Raw genomic sequence first — 21155 nt, 5'->3', positions numbered from 1 at the left:
AAAAAAATTAACTTAAATGATTTTAGCAAATGGCTGCAATATAACAAATAGTGAAAAATTTAAGGGGGTCTGAATACTTTCCGTACCCACTGTATTTTGTAGTATATTACCTTTGCATCAAATTACAAAAAAACTAATTAACGCTAATGCGAGGGTGTGTCTAATACTGTCTATGGGAGTGGTAGTCTATATTTGTGGTAGTCTCCCATTTACCACTATAGATTTACCCATCTATGATGACTTCCGCTGCTGAGAAACCTGGAAATGTGAAAAGGGTCTATATTCTTCAAAATATTTTATTTTGTGTTCAGCACAAGAAAGAAATTAATACAGGTTTGGGACAATGTGAGTGAGCATATAATGACACAAATTTTATTTTTGGGTGAACTATTCCTTAAATGACAAGCGGCAGCATGTTTAGTACTGTCGCTTTAAGAGCTGCATGCATCCTTTCTCTCTCAAGGGTTTACTTTCATTTTAGACAACCGTGTTTAAATGTAAACCTTGTGTGTTTTTGACAGTATTAGATGCAAATCAGACGCGAAAGACAACTTAATCTAGTAACAGGCGCTGTTTTAGTGTGCGTTGTGCGCGGTTCATGTGTATATGCGCTCAGAAAAAACGCATGTCAGAACAGCACGTGAATTAAATGTTTAAGCAGATGCTAATAATGTACTTTTGTGATTGCGCATAAGTGCAGTGTCCCGTGAGTGTAACTCTACTGCTGAGTTAACATTTGATGTGAATGTATGTCACATTGTACAGCATATTGAGGTGGATGCGCCAGAACTGCAGCTGATAGAATGTGCGCTGTAGCACAATACTACGATATTTCTTCAAAAGCAGATCGTGGAGACTTTTAATCATCCACGATCAAAAATTGTCATATCGCAGACCCATAACTACCAAGTATAATCAATCTCACACACACAAACAAGCACATCGAAATCACTTCACACTGTTAAGCGGCTGTGTTATGACCATGCAAAACTGTATCGCACGTGTGCTACAGTGGTAAATTTATTCATCGCACAGACCAGTTTTTCGTAGCACGTGTGACATATATGTACTGTACAGCCCTGGCTGGCTTTCACAAGCAGAAGCAGTGGACAAAGCACACCCCAGAGAAACAGCATAACGTGCTGCGCATGAGGTAGAAGTACAAATTTGAGAAATTAAATTTGACAGTCAAATCAATTCTGTATAGACGTATAGGTAAACATTTTAAACAGCCTAGTCAACAAACTAAAGCAGAATCACCACACAGATGAATCAGATCTGCTATGACATCACCAGCATCCTTGACATTTTCCTCTTCATACTGAGGAACGCCCCCTGAAGGTTGAGTCAGGACTGGCCTGATGTCATGTCTGCAGGGTGTGGGTGATGTTTTATGCCTCATCTGAAGTTAATTTCCTTGTGGAGCATATTTAAGGATAACAGACATGACACACCAGTCCCCCCACAAATCTCAACTCTTTTTTTGTGGAAACCTGTTTTTCTGAAAATGAAAAATTATTTATTATTTTATTTACTTTAACAAGGCTGAAGTTGTGTAATTAGCTCATGATGATGTCTAAGGCCTTGAGCTTGCCTTCCTCTGGCTCTTCGTGCCTTACCGTTCCAGAGTGGGCATCCTGCTTCCGGCATGCACTGCTCTGTTTATGGCCTATTTATAGTGTCACACCTACCTGATATTCACACCCTACCCTTTACTGCCAAACCTCCTCCAGCAGAGGTGTGAGACATCAAATAATCCATCTCCATAAACACAATCTGGCATCTGAATCGCCACAACTTGTGATGTGAACTGGTTCACAATTGTGACCCTGCTGCATGAAGTAGGGGCCAACTGATTTATTTTTAAGTGTCTTACAACCAATACGCAGAAACGTTTTTTAAATTTTGCCACAATAACTATTAGAATATTAAAATAAAAGCACAAACATAATAATAACAGTAACTAATAGTAATAATTAATTATAATTATATAACGACTGCATGTGCAAAAATTCTGTGCATTTAGAAACTAATATTTAGAAACATCAAGTTCTCCCCCTTGGATGGGACGTACCATTTATACGGATATATTTTGATGTGGTAAACGCATCTGAAAAATGACGGAGGACACGGACTGAGCTGCTGTAGAAAAATGCATGATCTAAGTTGTTCTAAACATGAGGCATGCTTTATATTAAGCACTTCAAACGAAATCACAAACATAACCATCGTCCTCAGTCATCTCTCCTTACTCTGTTTATGTGGTAAATTAAATTTTATGTACTGTAATATAACAGGCTACCGCTAGCAATCGTTATTTATTTTTTCTGTGCCTTTCTGAATACGAATCCACGCTTTGGGCACACCCCTTATCTGCTAAAATATGCATTTTTCTTCATTTTGCATATAAAAGTGCAATTCATTTACAATACCAAATCACAAAGTGGAGAATGAAGAGTGGATTGCAGCTGGTTGCAGCAGTATTGACAGTTTTTTTGTTTTAAGCCAGAACCATAGATTTTTTTCCATAAAGGACCGTTTAACTAAAAATAAAACTGAAAAGGTCCCTCTTCTGCACCGAAAACATACTGAACTATGGCTTCAAAACCAAGGTACGAATCGAAACATCATTTTGTGTGTATCATTATACCCCTACTTTTCCACTATGGAGTGAACTTTAGCTAGTTTGTTCATCTGCAGTCCCATGTGCAAAACTGAGCAAAAACATCTGCTGATGTTTGCAAGATGTTTGCAGTGGGAAGGAGGGCTGCGAATTCATTATCCCTCTCATGACTAGATGATGAGCTCACTGCTGGAAAGAAGTGGAAGAAACATCCTAATCTTTTATCAGGTGTGTGCTAGAGAACATTGACTCAACAGTGATGTGTAGCGGGATATGGGGCTTTGGTCTATTTTGGTCTACTACACAAGTAGGCTTAAGGTTCCTTGAGTGGCTGGGAATATGTTCGCATGGTGCCAAATTCTGATTCCGAGTCTTTGAGGAATGAGTTAAGTGTGAAACACAGTGAGTGCACATGAAATCTGAGAGCCTGTGACAATTTCCAGAATACTGCACTCACATCGCAAAACATGAGCAGTAACTCTTTGAATACCCCTACAAGTCATGACGTCAGCAGTTATGGAGTACTGAAGCAGCTCACAGTATTTTCTGACAGATCTTTAGGACCTTTTTTTCTGTTGCATCCTTTGTTTAAAAATGGTTTAAAACATCCACAAGAACATACATTAATCCATAATGCCATACATAAACATACTACTATTCAGAAGTCTGTGATCAAGAAACTAATACTTTTATCCTGCAAGGACATATTAAACAGGTGTGCTCCGATTGATTGGCTACCGATCACTATCGGCCGATAATCGCGTTGGGATGTTTGATCCGCAGTCTGTATAAATGCCGATCTCAAGCTGATGACGCGCCTGCCATGAGAGATTTGGCATGACATGCAGCGGCGCCGTCTCAGTCTATGTCCGGCACAGGTAAAATAATTATAATGCTGAAGGTAAGGTACAATTCATATTTCTTCATCAAATAACTTATAAAAGTAATATGGTTTAAAACATCCACAAGAACATACATTAATCCATAATGCCATACATAAACATACTACTATTCAGAACTCTGGGATCAAGAAACTAATACTTTTATCCTGCAAGGACATATTAAACAGGTGTGCTCCGATTGATTGGCTACCGATCACTATCGGCCGATAATCGCGTTAGGATGTTTGATCCGCAGTCTGTATAAATGCCGATCTCAAGCTGATGACGCGCCTGCCATGAGAGATTTGGCATGACATGCAGCGGCGCCGTCTCAGTCTATGTCCGGCACAGGTAAAATAATTATAATGCTGAAGGTAAGGTACAATTCATATTTCTTCATCAAATAACTTATAAAAGTAATTTGAAAACTTTCTGTGAGACATAATTTCACAAACAGCGTGAGTGAATCACCGCGCGCACTCTCTTTCTCTCTCAAAATGCGCTAATGGCTTCAAATCACATCACGTCTGTACTATAAGCAAGATGCACGCTGCAGTTGACACAGGAATTGTCACTTGCACAATCGAGGCAGTGTCGCATCATCACTAAAGTTTATAAATTGCATTTCTTGTTAATTCTTGCCAGTGTTTAAACCATTCAATGCTTGCGCTCTCTCCTGAAGACCATGCACTCATGCACACTCGCAGCGCACACACATAACACCAGGTTTACATTACTCCGTTTGCACTCTCCGTTTGAGACATAGTAAATACAGCGCATTGCTTGATGTAGATGTTGTGTTTTGTTAATGTTTCATTATATTACTAGTGTTGCTTCCTTTGTTCACTATTACAATACTGCATATATTGCATCTGACACTGGTGTCGCTTAGTTTTGTAACGTGAGCCCACACTTTTGAACGTTCGCAAAAGAAGGCGATTCGTCTGCGGTAATGAACGTGATATTGCATAGCTTGTCAGTAAACTACGGCTCTGTGTAGTAAATGATTTACTACTAATCAACAGAACCGGCTTTACTGACGAGATGCGCATGACAATCGCACGCGATTTATCGTACAGCCCTATCCGGTATTGACCCAATTACATACCGGTCCAAAGAAATACCAGTTCTCGGTACCCATCCCTAATTGCTAGTGTGCCTTACATGTGAGATCACAATCCCAAACGGATGCAAATCAGGAATAGTGCTCAGTCATGCAGAATGGATGTGGCGGTATTGCTTTGGGACATAGGGGCAAGGCTTAGCTACTCCAAACAGATGGACAGGGAGCAGCTTCAGCACAGATAGTCCTGCACTTTACGGTATGTGACAGACCAAACTAATAAATACTACCACTAACACCTCTCAGCCTGCCCAGAAGGGAAGAGGAAGAGTTTGTGAATGTGGAAAAATTTCAAATGGGCATTTGCTATCATGTGGTGTTGCAGATTTATTTAGTTGTTAAAGCTGAACAAGACGTCATTTGTCAAAATATGTCAAAACTTCCTCCCTGTCTATAACTTTCGTTGAACAATATTTTGCAAGTGTAATATTTACACCAACTGTCAACTAGGACATTGCAGCACATGAAGGTATAGCATCCACATTATGAGAGTATGGTGTTTCTAATGACAAGTAGATGAGGAACTATAAATTCAAGACTCAGAAGGTGGGCAGCATGATTCTGGCACTGATAACACCTGTAACACTATAACACTTAGAGAGGACGAAGTTCACTGTCTTTAATTCGATGTGGATCATCTAAATTTATAATGTGGTTAGAACTCCAGAAGACCACCCAAACCACCCATCCAGCTCACAGGCACTGCTGACAGATAAATACAGTAGGGATGCACCGATATGAAAATTTTGGCCGATACCGATAACCGATTATTCTTTATTTTTGAAAGCCGATAACCGATATGTTGGCCGATAAATCTATATCCAAATTGTTATATACTTTTTGAGAGCCTGATTACAAAAAAGGTCTCATCATTAAAAGCCACATCCCAAACACTTCAACATAAGCAGCCTAGTTTGAACGGTGTACATTTTAAAAATATTTTTACTCTCCCATTACCAAATTTAGTCATAAAAAAGTCTTACAAATAAATAAAATAATGCATAAATAATGCAAACAAGTCACTGGACATCATTACACGTGTAAAGAATCAAAATGAATGCGCCATAGATCAATAAAACGGAATAGCCTCTGCACGGACAATAATTAAATGATTTTAATTACTAAACCATATTGTTGATGAAAATAATAAGAGAAAAATACAAGTGGTTGTTGTTATTAATAATATATCAATGATTTTGAAAAAGTAACAAATTAATACCACTGTTTTAAATAGCAGCCATTGAGCTGCAGCTCAAGCTGAAGCTGAAGAGCTGAATGAACACGGTAAACTGAAGCGTTTTGCTGGCAGCTTATTTAACTCAAGGAAATGCATCCTGAGATTAATATTAATACAACATAAACATAATATTACAACTTATATATGAAATGACAAATGACGCAGTTATTGCATGCTATAGTCAGAATGTGTGATCCTGTTGTGGATGCGCTCTTCCCATAACAACGCGCTGAAACACAGCAACTAAACCCAAAGAATGCACAACGTTTTATTATAATAATGTTCTCATTAGAATGTTATATACACGACATTCCCAATCATAGTTATTAATGTTGTGCACTGCTGTTTGAGCTGCGTGCGCTGAGCTAAAGATGATCACCGGTAAACTGAAGCGCTCTTTTAACTTAACCAAACGCATTCTATATGAGATAAATCAGATATACATCAAATAAACACAATATTACAACGTACAATTGCACAAAAGGCTAGACATAATTTCACAAACAGCGTGAGTGAATCACCGCGCGCACTCTCTTTCTCTCTCAAAATGCGCTAATGGCTTCAAATCACATCACGTCTGTACTATAAGCAAGATGCACGCTGCAGTTGACACAGGAATTGTCACTTGCACAATCGAGGCAGTGTCGCATCATCACTAAAGTTTATAAATTGCATTTCTTGTTAATTCTTGCCAGTGTTTAAACCATTCAATGCTTGCGCTCTCTCCTGAAGACCGTGCACTCATGCACACTCGCAGCGCACACACATAACACCAGGTTTACATTACTCCGTTTGCACTCTCCGTTTGAGACATAGTAAATACAGCGCATTGCTTGATGTAGATGTTGTGTTTTGTTAATGTTTCATTATATTACTAGTGTTGCTTCCTTTGTTCACTATTACAATACTGCATATATTGCATCTGACACTGGTGTCGCTTAGTTTTGTAACGTGAGCCCACACTTTTGAACGTTCGCAAAAGAAGGCGATTCGTCTGCGGTAATGAACGTGATATTGCATAGCTTGTCAGTAAACTACGGCTCTGTGTAGTAAATGATTTACTACTAATCAACAGAACTGGCTTTACTGACGAGATGCGCATGACAATCGCACGCGATTTATCGTACAGCCCTATCCGGTATTGACCCAATTACATACCGGTCCAAAGAAATACCAGTTCTCGGTACCCATCCCTAATTGCTAGTGTGCCTTACATGTGAGATCACAATCCCAAACGGATGCAAATCAGGAATAGTGCTCAGTCATGCAGAATGGATGTGGCGGTATTGCTTTGGGACATAGGGGCAAGGCTTAGCTACTCCAAACAGATGGACAGGGAGCAGCTTCAGCACAGATAGTCCTGCACTTTACGGTATGTGACAGACCAAACTAATAAATACTACCACTAACACCTCTCAGCCTGCCCAGAAGGGAAGAGGAAGAGTTTGTGAATGTGGAAAAATTTCAAATGGGCATTTGCTATCATGTGGTGTTGCAGATTTATTTAGTTGTTAAAGCTGAACAAGACGTCATTTGTCAAAATATGTCAAAACTTCCTCCCTGTCTATAACTTTCGTTGAACAATATTTTGCAAGTGTAATATTTACACCAACTGTCAACTAGGACATTGCAGCACATGAAGGTATAGCATCCACATTATGAGAGTATGGTGTTTCTAATGACAAGTAGATGAGGAACTATAAATTCAAGACTCAGAAGGTGGGCAGCATGATTCTGGCACTGATAACACCTGTAACACTATAACACTTAGAGAGGACGAAGTTCACTGTCTTTAATTCGATGTGGATCATCTAAATTTATAATGTGGTTAGAACTCCAGAAGACCACCCAAACCACCCATCCAGCTCACAGGCACTGCTGACAGATAAATACAGTAGGGATGCACCGATATGAAAATTTTGGCCGATACCGATAACCGATTATTCTTTATTTTTGAAAGCCGATAACCGATATGTTGGCCGATAAATCTATATCCAAATTGTTATATACTTTTTGAGAGCCTGATTACAAAAAAGGTCTCATCATTAAAAGCCACATCCCAAACACTTCAACATAAGCAGCCTAGTTTGAACGGTGTACATTTTAAAAATATTTTTACTCTCCCATTACCAAATTTAGTCATAAAAAAGTCTTACAAATAAATAAAATAATGCATAAATAATGCAAACCAGAACCGGCTTTACTGACGAGATGCGCATGACAATCGCACGCGATTTATCGTGCAGCCCTATCCGGTATTGACCCAATTACATACCGGTCCAAAGAAATACCAGTTCTCGGTACCCATCCCTAATTGCTAGTGTGCCTTACATGTGAGATCACAATCCCAAACGGATGCAAATCAGGAATAGTGCTCAGTCATGCAGAATGGATGTGGCGGTATTGCTTTGGGACATAGGGGCAAGGCTTAGCTACTCCAAACAGATGGACAGGGAGCAGCTTCAGCACAGATAGTCCTGCACTTTACGGTATGTGACAGACCAAACTAATAAATACTACCACTAACACCTCTCAGCCTGCCCAGAAGGGAAGAGTTTGTGAATGTGGAAAAATTTCAAATGGGCATTTGCTATCATGTGGTGTTGCAGATTTATTTAGTTGTTAAAGCTGAACAAGACGTCATTTGTCAAAATATGTCAAAACTTCCTCCCTGTCTATAACTTTCGTTGAACAATATTTTGCAAGTGTAATATTTACACCAACTGTCAACTAGGACATTGCAGCACATGAAGGTATAGCATCCACATTATGAGAGTATGGTGTTTCTAATGACAAGTAGATGAGGAACTATAAATTCAAGACTCAGAAGGTGGGCAGCATGATTCTGGCACTGATAACACCTGTAACACTATAACACTTAGAGAGGACGAAGTTCACTGTCTTTAATTCGATGTGGATCATCTAAATTTATAATGTGGTTAGAACTCCAGAAGACCACCCAAACCACCCATCCAGCTCACAGGCACTGCTGACAGATAAATACAGGGTAACTAAAAGTGGCACTACTGCCCGCAAACCACAATGCTTGGCAGGCCTGTGTTTTCCTCTCCAATGGTAACAGTGCTCATATCCTGTTAGGGGAATCCCAGAGTATATTTAATCGTGACCATATCAAGAGAGTTGATAGTATAAAAATACATGTTACTCTAACCTTTTCACAAAAAGATTCATTGATGACTACCACACAACATGAACAGGGCAGAAGCACTAAAATTCATAAACACTTCAACAGGCTTGTCCGCTATATTCCAAATCTTCTGAGGCCAGATGAAAGCTTGATGTGAAACTGAAGTTGTTATTTGCTTATAATATTTTCTGGCAGCTGTAGAATATTCTACATTGCATATGTTCGAACAGGTGCATTGCGAATATGACATGGCATCAATAGTACAAAACTCTAAGATACACATCGATATATCACTTTAGATTACGGAAAAATGTGGAGCTTGACATACAGGTTTAGAACAACACGAGTTGAGTAAATAATTGCATTTTTAGGTTAACTATTTTTTAACATACTTGTGAATTTTATTTATTTTCATTCCGTGCTTGTTAAAAGGACTTGGGGAAAGTAAGATATCAAATTATGAGGTGTATGAAACTGTAAAATATTTTTGCTATTCTTTTCACATAATTTAAGGCCAAAAAATATCTTCAAAACACAGAAGACTCACAATGTGTGTGTGTGTGTTTGCCTGGCCTGCCTCCACTTTCTATTGTATTGGACTGTGTTTAAGTAGTCGTGCCACTCACGCATAACAGACATGTTCCTCCTAACCACCTGATGGATGAGTGTTTTACTCAACCACATATATCAGACAATATTAGGCAATAAATAAGAGCAATGATTCAAACTAATATGATTAGAAGAATATTTACATCAAAGATGGTGCGACACTCTAAAGATAGATCAGAAGCCAAAATCATATATGAAAACAAATTCGTCAAAGGGCAAATAGCACAAAAGGGGTCACACTCAGCAAAATACTCTCATTATCGTTGACAAAATAACACAAAATACAGAAATACTATTTTGCAGGGCTCTAGCATTTGCGACCATTTTTTTGAAGTAGTAAGTTGTTCTTTAAATAATAAGTGTTACTTAAATAATAAAGAACCATATTTTTTTTGCTCATCTGAAAAATTATTCGATCTGTGATATGTGATTAGGGCTGGGTATCGATTCAGATGTCCCGATTCGATTCGATTTCGATTCGCAAGCTCTCGATTCGATTCGATTCTTTTTTAAATTACATTCAGTGAATATAGTTTTAATACAAATGCTATTGATATTTCTAAAAAAATTAACAGTAAACATCAGTTTACAAATAGGGAATTAAAAAAAAGAAATTAAGAACCACATGCCTGTATTTTAAACCTATTCTTTTTTTTTGTATAGGGTCCTTTTTAAACAATAGTAGGGCCCTATAAAATTTTCTTAATTTTTCTGGTAATCAGATGAAGGCATAAAACATTAATTTAATTTATAATCAAATGAAAATTAAACCCTTTTATTTTTTTTGGCAAACAAAGTGCTGCACAACAGAGGTTTACTGTTCAAATTAAAAATAAAACAGATGTGATTATTCCTTTATAAATAAAGATTTATTACTATTTATTAGCAGTAGTAGCATTGAGTCTTCAGACAGCTAAATAGTAATATATTCTGAAAGTTTAACTTTAAACTAAACTTTTATTTTCACGGGTTGCCGTGAAGAACTTGCAGCTGCTGACATTCGTGTTCATATCATCATATAGTGAGACGGCAGAAGCTGAAAACACAGCGAGTGTCATCCGCGCTTTAGTATGTGTGTAGTAAACACTGCGCCGCGCCATCCGTCATTCATTCATTCATTGTGGAAATCATGGCGCCTTATGCGTGATATCAAATGCTTCCGCAGATTTATAGTATTACTATAGCATTTCACCTGAGCATTGCGAATCATGCGTATGGCCATGATAAGCGCTGAATGAATGACAGGCTTTCTGTTGTAACATCGCGCAACGTAAAAAAGGGTGACATCTAGTGGAGAAGACTAATGATAAGATTCACGTTAATCAGATCTTGTTTTAAATGTGCTGAAATAAATCGCGGAAAAGATCGATTCGCAGCTTTTGAGAATCGATATCGAATCGATGTCATTTAAAAAAATGATTAATCGAAAAATTACAAGGACAAGGCATCACAATATGGTAAGGGGCGTAACATTTCCGTCACACGCTTGAGGTATTCGGCCAATCACAACACACTGGATAGCTGGCCAATCACAGCACACCTCGCTTTTCAGACCGATGAGCTTTGTAAAAATCGACACGTTTCAGAAAGGCGGGGCATAGAGGAGAAACAATAATGTACAGTATGTGGAAAATAATGTGATTTTTGAACCTTAAAACGCATAAACACATTTCATTACACCAAATAATGTTATTTTTCAGTAGCCCCTCACTGCAGAACAAAGATCCAGGGGGCGAGGTTGGAGCCACATCTAGGGGGTGGAGATGGTAGGTTTAGGTATATGTAAGGTGGGAGGAGTTGGATCTGGATCCAACCTCGCCCCCTGGATCTTGTGTTCTGCAGTAGGGTATCAATTTTTCATGTTGCGATCAATTGCTAATGCTTTTATCACGGTATACGTTATTATCACGATATTGAAATTACGTTTAAAAAAAGTGCTGTCATAATACAGTATAACAGGTTTAATAACTTTTTTCTTATAACAAAAATAACTGAACATTTAAATGCAATAAAGCAATACAGAAAAATGTATAAAGTTAAAAGTTTTACACAGATTAAAGTGCAAAAGAACTATAAAGACCAAAAGATATCACTTTACAATAAGACCTCATTAGTTACCCTTAGTCAATGCATTAACATTCTCAATGAGCAATAGCTACATTTGCTACAGAAGTTATTAATCTTTGTTTAAAATAAACAAGTCTTAGTTCATGTTAGCTCATTAAATAACACAGTTGCAACTTTCTTTATTAATGATATATTAATATATTCATGAATGTTCAGAAAACATTTTCATTGGCAGTTTATGTTAACTAATGAATTAACTAATGTTACCTAATGAAGCCCTAATGTAAAGTGTGACCGAACAATAAAGAATCAAAACACTTTCAAACAATATCTAGGGCATGTTGTAGTCCAGATTAAAATGTAAAAAAAAGTTTGAAAATAAATAGCCTTTTAAGTTTAAATATTTAAGTATTTGGTATCAAATACACAAATCTGAATGGCTGTTTAAATCATTTAAACACATTTCAGAAACAGAAAGTAGTGCAGCTGCTTTGTTTACAGGGTTTCCGAGATAAAGGCTGCATTTAAATGAATTATTATTATTATTATTATTATTATTATTATTATTATTATTATTATTATTATTATTATTATTATTATTATTATTATTATTATTATTATTATTATTATTATTATTATTATTATTATTATTATTATTATTATTATTATTATTATTATTTCTGCAGTTTAGCGCCATCTGCTGTCAGAGAGTGAAAGTGCATTTTCATCCAGAGCGTCTCTCACATGTTCCGCCATGTGCTTCTCGTCCATGCTTATTTACATCAGAGTGTGCACGCGTCTTTCACGCAGCATTTTGACCAGTTGATGGGAAAAGTATTCTTAAAACACATTCAAAATTCAGAATACCTTATAATATATAATTATTCACGGTATTTAGAAGTGCCCACAATAACAATATCGTGCATATTCATTACCGTGATATACCGCATTACCGAATACCGGCACAAGTCTATTCTGCAGTGAGGACCATTTATTATTTTTAGCAACATCATATGACCCCTTTAATCAATGAAACTTTTACACTAATAAACGCATTAAAATTTGTTATTTATCCAACAGTGAAGTAGTAGGAGGAAGCATTAGTCAAGCCTGCCAATGTCATTTAATTCAATGAGGAAACTGTGGTCAACCAGAAAAATCAAGAAATGCCTGAAGCACCAAAACAGAATTTATAAACACATAAAAAAATTTGTTAGAGACCAGCTCCGCCTCCACCCAACTCATTAATCTACTCAAAAATGCATTTCACAAGGAAATTATGTTAACATTCGACAACAACAGGATGATGCCTATTAAAATAGTTTTGTACGAGTAAGTCTAAATACTGAACCATCTACTCAAAATAACAAGAGAATTCTAGAAATGCAGAAAGACTCAACATTACTTTTTCACAAAAATGTATTCCTCATGTCCAGTACATTCGGAGTTGGGAAGAGATGGGGATTTCCAGAGTTCCAAAAACAAACATTCCGTCAACATTTACTCACCTTTTTGTTATTCCAAACCTGTATGACTTTCATTGTTCCATGGAACACAACAAGAGATGTTTTAATGAACCTCCTGGCTGAAGATTGTTTTCCATACAATAAAAACCATATCATAACCACAGACTCCAGTTCCAAAACAACAGTCCAATTTACTGAAGCCTTGCCACATTTGTACGTGAAACAGACCGAGATTCCCTGCAAACCACTTAAACCTCATCCACATATGCACATTTTCCAACTTAAAGACAACATACCAAAGCGCTTTTTTGTCTTTTTTAGAGTTTGACCATCCCCGGTCACAATATACTTTCTTTGAAGTGTCTCCAAGCTGCTCTATTTTATGTTTTTTTTTATTTTATTCAAGTCAGTCATACAGGTTTGGAACAACATGAGGGTGAGTAAATGATGACAGAATATATTTGTCTGAACTATACCCATTAAAATGCACAGTGCAAGAGTCACAATACTGTGATATTCCAAAGCTTGTGCAGCTCAATGCATAATGAGTAGGGGTGTGAATTGAAAATTCAATTCGATTATGATTATCATGTCAACGATTTGATTTCATGATTCATGATCACAATGCATCATGATTATATCAAATTTATTTTGTGCATTTTTATTAAATTATATAAGCAGGCTACTTTTTAAAACAATTATGTTAATTAATTAATTAATATATAATTAATTAATTATTGTTAAGAATTGAAAGTAAATATACCTTCAAAACATACAAGCAAATATTAAAGTAATAAAGGGGGGAAAAGACAATTACAAGTGATAAACAAAAAGCACTTTCAGTATCTGGGAGGGCTTTAAACAAAAGTTTACAGATAATCATAGTTATGGGTTTTTCTTTTTTCTCAGCATTATTGCCATTTGATAATTACTGATGAGATCATAGATGCTAGCAGCTTTAATAGACTGCATTCACTAGGGCTGTGACGGTCGCCGTGACAACCGTGCCACCGCAGTGGTTGTCTACTGCCACCGGCGGTAGTGCACGTGCCGTCACGCACTCTATAACAAGCATAATACAAAGTTTTGTATACAAGTGTAGTGAAGTGAAGAGGAGCGCACGTCTGAAACGTATCCCGTTCTCAGTTGTTCTGCGATTGAATAAAAGCACTTGTCAAGAGAAAAATTGACAGAAGCAGCAGTTGTGAGTCGGGTGGCCAACCCTAGCCCCGCCCCTGCGTTAAATATTTGTAACACGTTAAACTGAAAAAATTACCTGCGTTAACGCGCCAATTTCGACACCACTAATATATATATATAATTAATATTAATTATATATAGGCCTACATATCAACACCGCACCACCGGCGGTAGTTGGTCCATTACCACCGCGGTGGTAAAAATCTGCCACCGTCACAGCCCTAGCATTCACACTAATGCACAAATCTATTTCCACATATCAGATGTTTTGTCCTGTTCTGAAACATAACTGACTGTGTTTACATCAGTTTCGTATCATAAAAGTAGATGCAAGTGCATTTAACCGCACCCGCGAGCTTCAGGACATACAAATACAAAGCGCACGTGAAAGTCTGTCAGTACGTGAGTTTCATGCATCTAATACATACTGTATTCCAAATGGCAGAAATTAAAGCATATCTAAAGTAAAAGACTAAAATAACAGCGATTGGAAGCACTGTCAAGCAATGCGCACGTGTCTCACAGCGCATATTCTGTGCTATGAAGCCTGCCGCGTTTGTCTCTAGCGCACACACGTGCCATATGCGAGGAAAAGCCAAGCTCAGATTTAAAAATAGAGAGCATTTTTAATACTCGCATGACAAACGCGTATTCAAATGACGTCATAGGCTATAATCGATTATGGTCTATTACTGCATCGATGCAGAACCGTCCACGTCCGCATCGCGATGCATCGATTAATTTCGACACCCTTAATAATGAGCTTTAAAACTCTGAAAATGAGTAATGGAGCACTGCAGGCCAAGCACAATGAGCTAAAAAATATTATTTACACTGAGGACTGTTAATATAAAATGAGTCACGCGTGTAACAAACTAAACAGGAAAAAAGTTACTATTCAAAAACCAGTGTTACCACAGAGTTCCACATGTTAGTCTTCCATCAACATAAGTTCAGCTGAGCCATGCAAAACAAGCACTAAGCTAAAAAACAGACTTAAATCTTCCCATTCACACATTAAATCTTTGGCTCATCTAATCAACATGCAGGCAACAGGTTTCCATTCCACATCACTCAGTATGAAAGTCCTAATGAAGACAGACCTACCACTGGCAGAAGAGAGACATCCTGTCCCTTGACTCTATTTCAGCAGAAAAACAGAGACAGTGCTGAATATTAGATTAAAGGGGAGGGCTGATGCGAGCACAAATTGGCAGATGCTATAAATAGAAGACCTTCAACCCGCCATGAACGTGGACAGGGGTTTATACAAAGGTGTTCATTCAGAAGGCCAGTGGAAAGATTCGGCAGGCTGAGCACAAAAATGTTGATTCATGGGAGTGAACTAATATCACAGCAGGACAGCGATACCCAACATAAATCACTAGCACTCGCTTACCTTTTTTTCCATTTAGCCCACTTCACTTTCTTTTTAAATGGGAAAACCCTGCTTATTTGAGCAATAAAAACCGAAATTAAAAACGAAACCAAATCACTGACCACATTCACGCCTGCAGGAAAAGATCCAGACCATGTCTGACTGCTCAAACTGAGAGCAAGAGAAAAGATGGTCAGTGTTACTACTTAACTTACAAAAAAGCTAAAAGCTTACTACTATTCAAGGCCAAGTCGGCACAACCCACGCTGAAAGCCATAAGTTAACACCCAACTACACAGCAAAAGAAATATTGCACATATTATTTGACAGAGTCAGCATTCAGATGCCCTAAATTGACCATGTGTTTAAAGGAAGAGGTTTCACACCAGCTGTTTGCGTTGTAGCTGCACTGCGATCTGACTGTGTGGTTCAGACTGTTTAGAAAAGCTTCCCCCACAGCTCGCGCAAAGATAAACGGATGCTCCTCGCCTGCCAGGGAATTTCCTTCAAGAGCATGCAAAGAATTTAATTTCTTCTGCAGCACACACTTATGATTACAGATTACAGTCCTTCATGTTTCTCTTGAACTACAAAGGAATTTCAGACAGCAAATAAACTCCAGGCTGTGAAAGTGTGGAAAAATCCAGCCTGATTTCATGCAGAAATGCACGTGCATCACATGGGTCCTGTTTGCAGGACAACAACAGAGTTCATCAAGAGTCAAAACATTAACCAAAGTTAAAAACCTTCGAGACACACACCAGTCTGGACTTACAAAAGACTTCTGATATGCAAACTCACCACATCAGAAAACAGGCTCAGCACACTTGACTATAAACAAAACCTCAGTGATATAACCACCAAACAAAGTAGCTACTGCAATGCATGGATAATAAAACCACATAACAGAACTCTGAAACAAAAGATAATTTCTTCAATATGAGAGAAGAGGTAAGGCATTACTTTCACAGCTGGCATTCAGGAATAATGAGCAGATCTGGATGAGGAAGCAGCACAGCTTGTGCATTCCACACAGTCAGTGACAACAACAACAACAGGCCGCACAACAGCACAACTTAATTCAATCTTATGACCTGAACAACATGCTACTGCTAAGATTCTTCCAATTAAGCTCTGTTAGTCAGAACAGTGTTTCCCATTAATTCCACTTTGGTGGACAGTTTCATAATGAACCCGAAAATATATTTACACTTCTCATAATAACATAAAAGACCTATGTTGTGTTTTGTGCAGTTGTTTTGGCTATGAACTAAAATCAAAATATGTTTTTTTGCGCTTGTCAAATCAAAAAGCAGTGATTTAACTAGGTATATTGTCTGTTGCGCTGCACGTTTCAAAGTGAATCGAGGCACTGTTTTCAGATGATTACAGAATTTCAAAATACTTTTTAAAAAAAATAGTAGTAATAATAATATAAAATCATTAGTAGCTATTATTTGAATTATTACATTCAAATTGCTTGAATTGCTAAAAACACCAGTGTGAATGTGATGTATACTGACACACTATCACAATTAAAAAGAGCTTCAACTTTGAAGTCCAGGTACAAGTCATTGAATATTTCCTCGGTTCAATTTGGGGGGTTGGAGGAGCTCTTCATTTTGCTCCCACAATGTGCATCAGATTGACGCCTTTAATTTTAAAACCGACAACATTTTCCTGAACTCCCCTAGAAAGAACAAGATCCATCACCAATAGTCTCACAAAAGGGAAACAGAAATAGAAATTGATTGTCTGTTTACATCTAAAAATCATCTCACTCCATACCTCACTTATGACAAAATTCTGATGAATGTCAGGGTGTGTTTCACTGATGTTAATGACCATTTAATAGTGTTTTTCCTGTACTCACTATATGACTAAAGTGAAGTCACACTCACTACAGATAACGTACACAGTCGCTGATGTAGATGCACACAGTTCAAATCAAAAAACAAACTATCTATTTAAAAAAAACATCTTCTGCGTAACACGGGTCCTCTAACAACTTTTATGCCTATGACACTCCAGTTTCATAAAGTGTTTTCCTCCAAACCAGTGCTACACGCTCCAACATAAGTGTGAAACATGGCTCCAACAAAAAAAATTATGCCTTTCTGTATTTGTGACAAGTTCAGCAAAAGAGATCAGCTCATCTAAATGGTGCGCTGAATTCAAACTTACATAATTTTCGATAAAAAATAATCATTCCTGACTGGTTAGAAACATTAACGGATGGTAGATCATCTCATTCAGTCCACAATTGGTATTAGCCCTATGTTCACAGTGGCAGATCTGGGCTGGTAACACAAAAGATCATGATGATCCATCACCATTGTGACCCTCCAGCACGGATTTTCCTTCAATAAGCATCCAGTAGGATAAACCACGGGTCTCACCTCACAGTGCGGAGATGCGCCGGCATAATCCAGCTCTTCCTCATCGCCTGAATTCCTCCAATGTGTTGCCATCATTTCACCGCTGCAGCCCACATCTAGAGAAATCTCCTCAAATCAGCTCCGAGATCACACTTCAACATCCAACTGGATTTGGTTTTCCACATGTTTGGGTAAAAGAATCTGGAGGATCAAAAAAAAATAAAAAATTTTACTATCATAATACAGCACTTTAATTTAATGTTTGCATTTTTGACAACACCTTTTACTATAGTTTTTTTTTTAAGTGAAACATCAGTTTTAACCTTCAGAGCGAAATTACATTATATCTGTAATCAATTCACAGTTCTCTGCACACTTTAAGATATCTAAAGACGTGATTTGTCTTGGTTTCTCTTTTTGACAGGTTAAAAAATTTTACTATCATAATACAGCACTTTAATTTAATGTTTGCATTTTTGACAACACCTTTTACTATAGTTTTTTTTTAAGTGAAACATCAGTTTTAACCTTCAGAGCGAAATTACATTATATCTGTAATCAATTCACAGTTCTCTGCACACTTTAAGATATCTAAAGACGTGATTTGTCTTGGTTTCTCTTTTTGACAGGTGCCTTAAAGTAACTGCGTTTAACGTAGTAAGTTAACCAATAGACTTCGGCCAATAAAAAAACGCTTATTCCAGCAAAACGTGAGCCACATGGTTACATGCGCCACACATTCTCTTCATTCAAATCTCAGAGGTATCACGCACACGAGCTAATTAAACCGGTTTAATCTTGTTGAAATCAAAGGATAACCCTGGACAGAGAGTGTAATGGGATTGTAAGCGGAGAGGTTTGGTGTGGTGTGGTCAGACTCAACTGCTGTGTGAGCGGCTAACAGCGGTGGAAACTTTCTGCTGTACATTAATGTCGCGTACTCAAACACAACCGACTCTAAAAGTGTCGAACTTCATTTTAACGAGCGAACACATGAAGTCCGTCGCGTGTGGGGCGAAGTTTGAGTGTTTTGAGGGATATGCAAAACCTTGGGCTCTGGTTAGCATGAGAAGCTAGCAAAACAAAGTAAAGGCTAACTGGTGTTGTAATGGCTAGCCAGCACCTACCTGTTGGGAATAAAGCGCTGATGTAACGCCGTAAACCAAGGCGCACCAAAAAACTCATTCATTCGTCAGAACTGTCAAAGCGACAGGATAGGTCCGCGTCTTGTCCTGAATCCGAGTGTTTTTGGTGGATTAAAATCTACGAAAGTTTTCCTATTCCCCGGTCCAACTCGACGCACACACGCGCGCGGCACTAGTTGGATGGGGCTCGAGCGCACTCGGAATCCTTGGAAACGCCACCCTTCTCAAGCTGAGGAGCCCACATCCAATCAGATTCTTCCTAACACTTCACGTTTAAATTTCAGCCAATCATTTGCGTTGTTACGAATTCTATTTTCTTTAAACAATCTGTTATCTATATCAAGTCGCTTTAAAAAATCTACAATTTTCTTTTTATTTCTCACACCTCAGTTTTTTTTTCTTGACACATCTAGCGTTTTTATGAACAATACTGTTTTATATTTTTGAAGCGCTGATGTGCAACAAAATAGGGACTTTTTAGAAATGTAACTAATGTTTTCCATACAGTATTAATTTAGTACCATTGAGATAATGTTATATATGATTTTCAAAAATAATTTTAATAAAATTGTATTTTCATATTTCCAGTTTTTTTTATTTCAGCTAACGTTTCAGCAAATTTGTTGTGTTTTGTCTATTTATTTATTTATTCATTCATTCATTTTGAATATGTCTTAGTTATAGTAATAGTTTTTTTTCTTCAGTTTTATTAGTTATTTTTACTACGTCAAGTTGAACCAGATAAAAAATAGAAATGTTGGCAACTAGCTGAAATAAAAGTTTTTTGTTTGTTTGTTTTAACGGTTTTAGTATTAACAAAATAATACATTTGTACACTCTAAAAAATGCTGGGTTGTTTCAACCCAACTATGGGTCAAATATGGACTAACCCAACTTTTGAGTTAAAAATTTAATGTAAAAATTTAACCCAACGGTTGGGTTAGTACGGTGGCCGTGAAGTGCAAAGCAGATCACAATTCTGAAAACAAAATAACAAATTACAAACGCAAATGCAAGTCTAAAATACAAACACTATGTTAAAATAGCAGGATTTCTACTATCAAGTATACTACTTGTTGCAAATAGTGGCAATTATCTGCACTTCAGTATTGTAGTACATTATAAAACAGTATGCAATAATAACGTATTGAGTGTAAATTATCATTTTAATTATTAAATGGATGCCACCTTATTGATACAATAAAGCCCTCCCTACACCTACCCTAACCCTACCCCATACTTTATTTTCAACTTTTTGATTATTTCCTTAATTTTTATTGAAAATAAATGCCTTTACGATGTGATACGAGATTTGAAAAGGGAGAAAAAAAAGTTTGGCAAAAGGTGGGATCGAAACCAGGGCGATCGTGTCAAAAAGCCAAGCGCTTATCAATCTGCACCACTGGAGCTGATGCTTTGCTGCCACTTTTAACTTAATGTAAATATACACTGCATATTTTTTGATTGACAGATGTCTCGTCCAGTCAGCGGTGAGTAATCCCAAACCAATGGCGCTGTCTCAAACTATACCTACCTTTTCCGGCTTGTCTGATTTGTCGTTGTGTTTTCTGACTTGTTATAATGTTTTCTGAATTGTTGTTGTGCTTTCTGAATTGTTATTTTGTTTTTTAGACTTGCATTTGCGTTTGTAATTTGTTATTTTGTTTTCAGAATTGTGATTTGCTTTGCACTTCTCGGCCACCGTAGGTTAGTCCATATTTGACCCAAAGTTGGGTTGAAACAACCCAGCATTTTTAGAGTGTATCCAGTATAGCAAGTTTTCAGTTTAGGGCCAATTTGGTCCCCAACAAAACACATTGCAGACAAAATAATATAAACTGCAACTGAACCACTACATTGTGTACACAAACAAGACAATCTTAGTAGAAATTCATAGCAA

The 21155-nt window shown here is 37.3% G+C and overlaps 1 protein-coding gene across 4 annotated transcripts in view; it reads right to left on the bottom strand.

The window, feature by feature from the left end:
* Nucleotides 1-19441, bottom strand: part of LOC107593760 (rho GTPase-activating protein 21-like) — a 63976-nt gene extending 44535 nt beyond the window's left edge. For all 4 annotated transcript variants that reach the window (XM_016283624.1, XM_016283623.1, XM_016283625.1 and 1 more), the window contains exons 1-2: nucleotides 19238-19441; nucleotides 18132-18311 (exon numbers count right to left, since the gene is read on the bottom strand). In XM_016283624.1, the coding sequence (XP_016139110.1) occupies nucleotides 18132-18206 (75 nt within the window). In that variant the 5' untranslated portion in view covers nucleotides 18207-18311; nucleotides 19238-19441. The remainder of the gene's footprint in view (nucleotides 1-18131; nucleotides 18312-19237) is intronic.
* Nucleotides 19442-21155: the final 1714 nt, after the last annotated feature.

Source organism: Sinocyclocheilus grahami, unplaced genomic scaffold (assembly GCF_001515645.1).
Source record: "Sinocyclocheilus grahami isolate Dianchi unplaced genomic scaffold, SAMN03320097.WGS_v1.1 scaffold176.1, whole genome shotgun sequence".
In the NCBI taxonomy this organism is placed as follows: domain Eukaryota; kingdom Metazoa; phylum Chordata; class Actinopteri; order Cypriniformes; family Cyprinidae; genus Sinocyclocheilus; species Sinocyclocheilus grahami.
The sequence above is the reverse complement of the archived record's forward strand: the minus strand, read 5'-3'. Positions and strand labels throughout refer to the sequence as shown.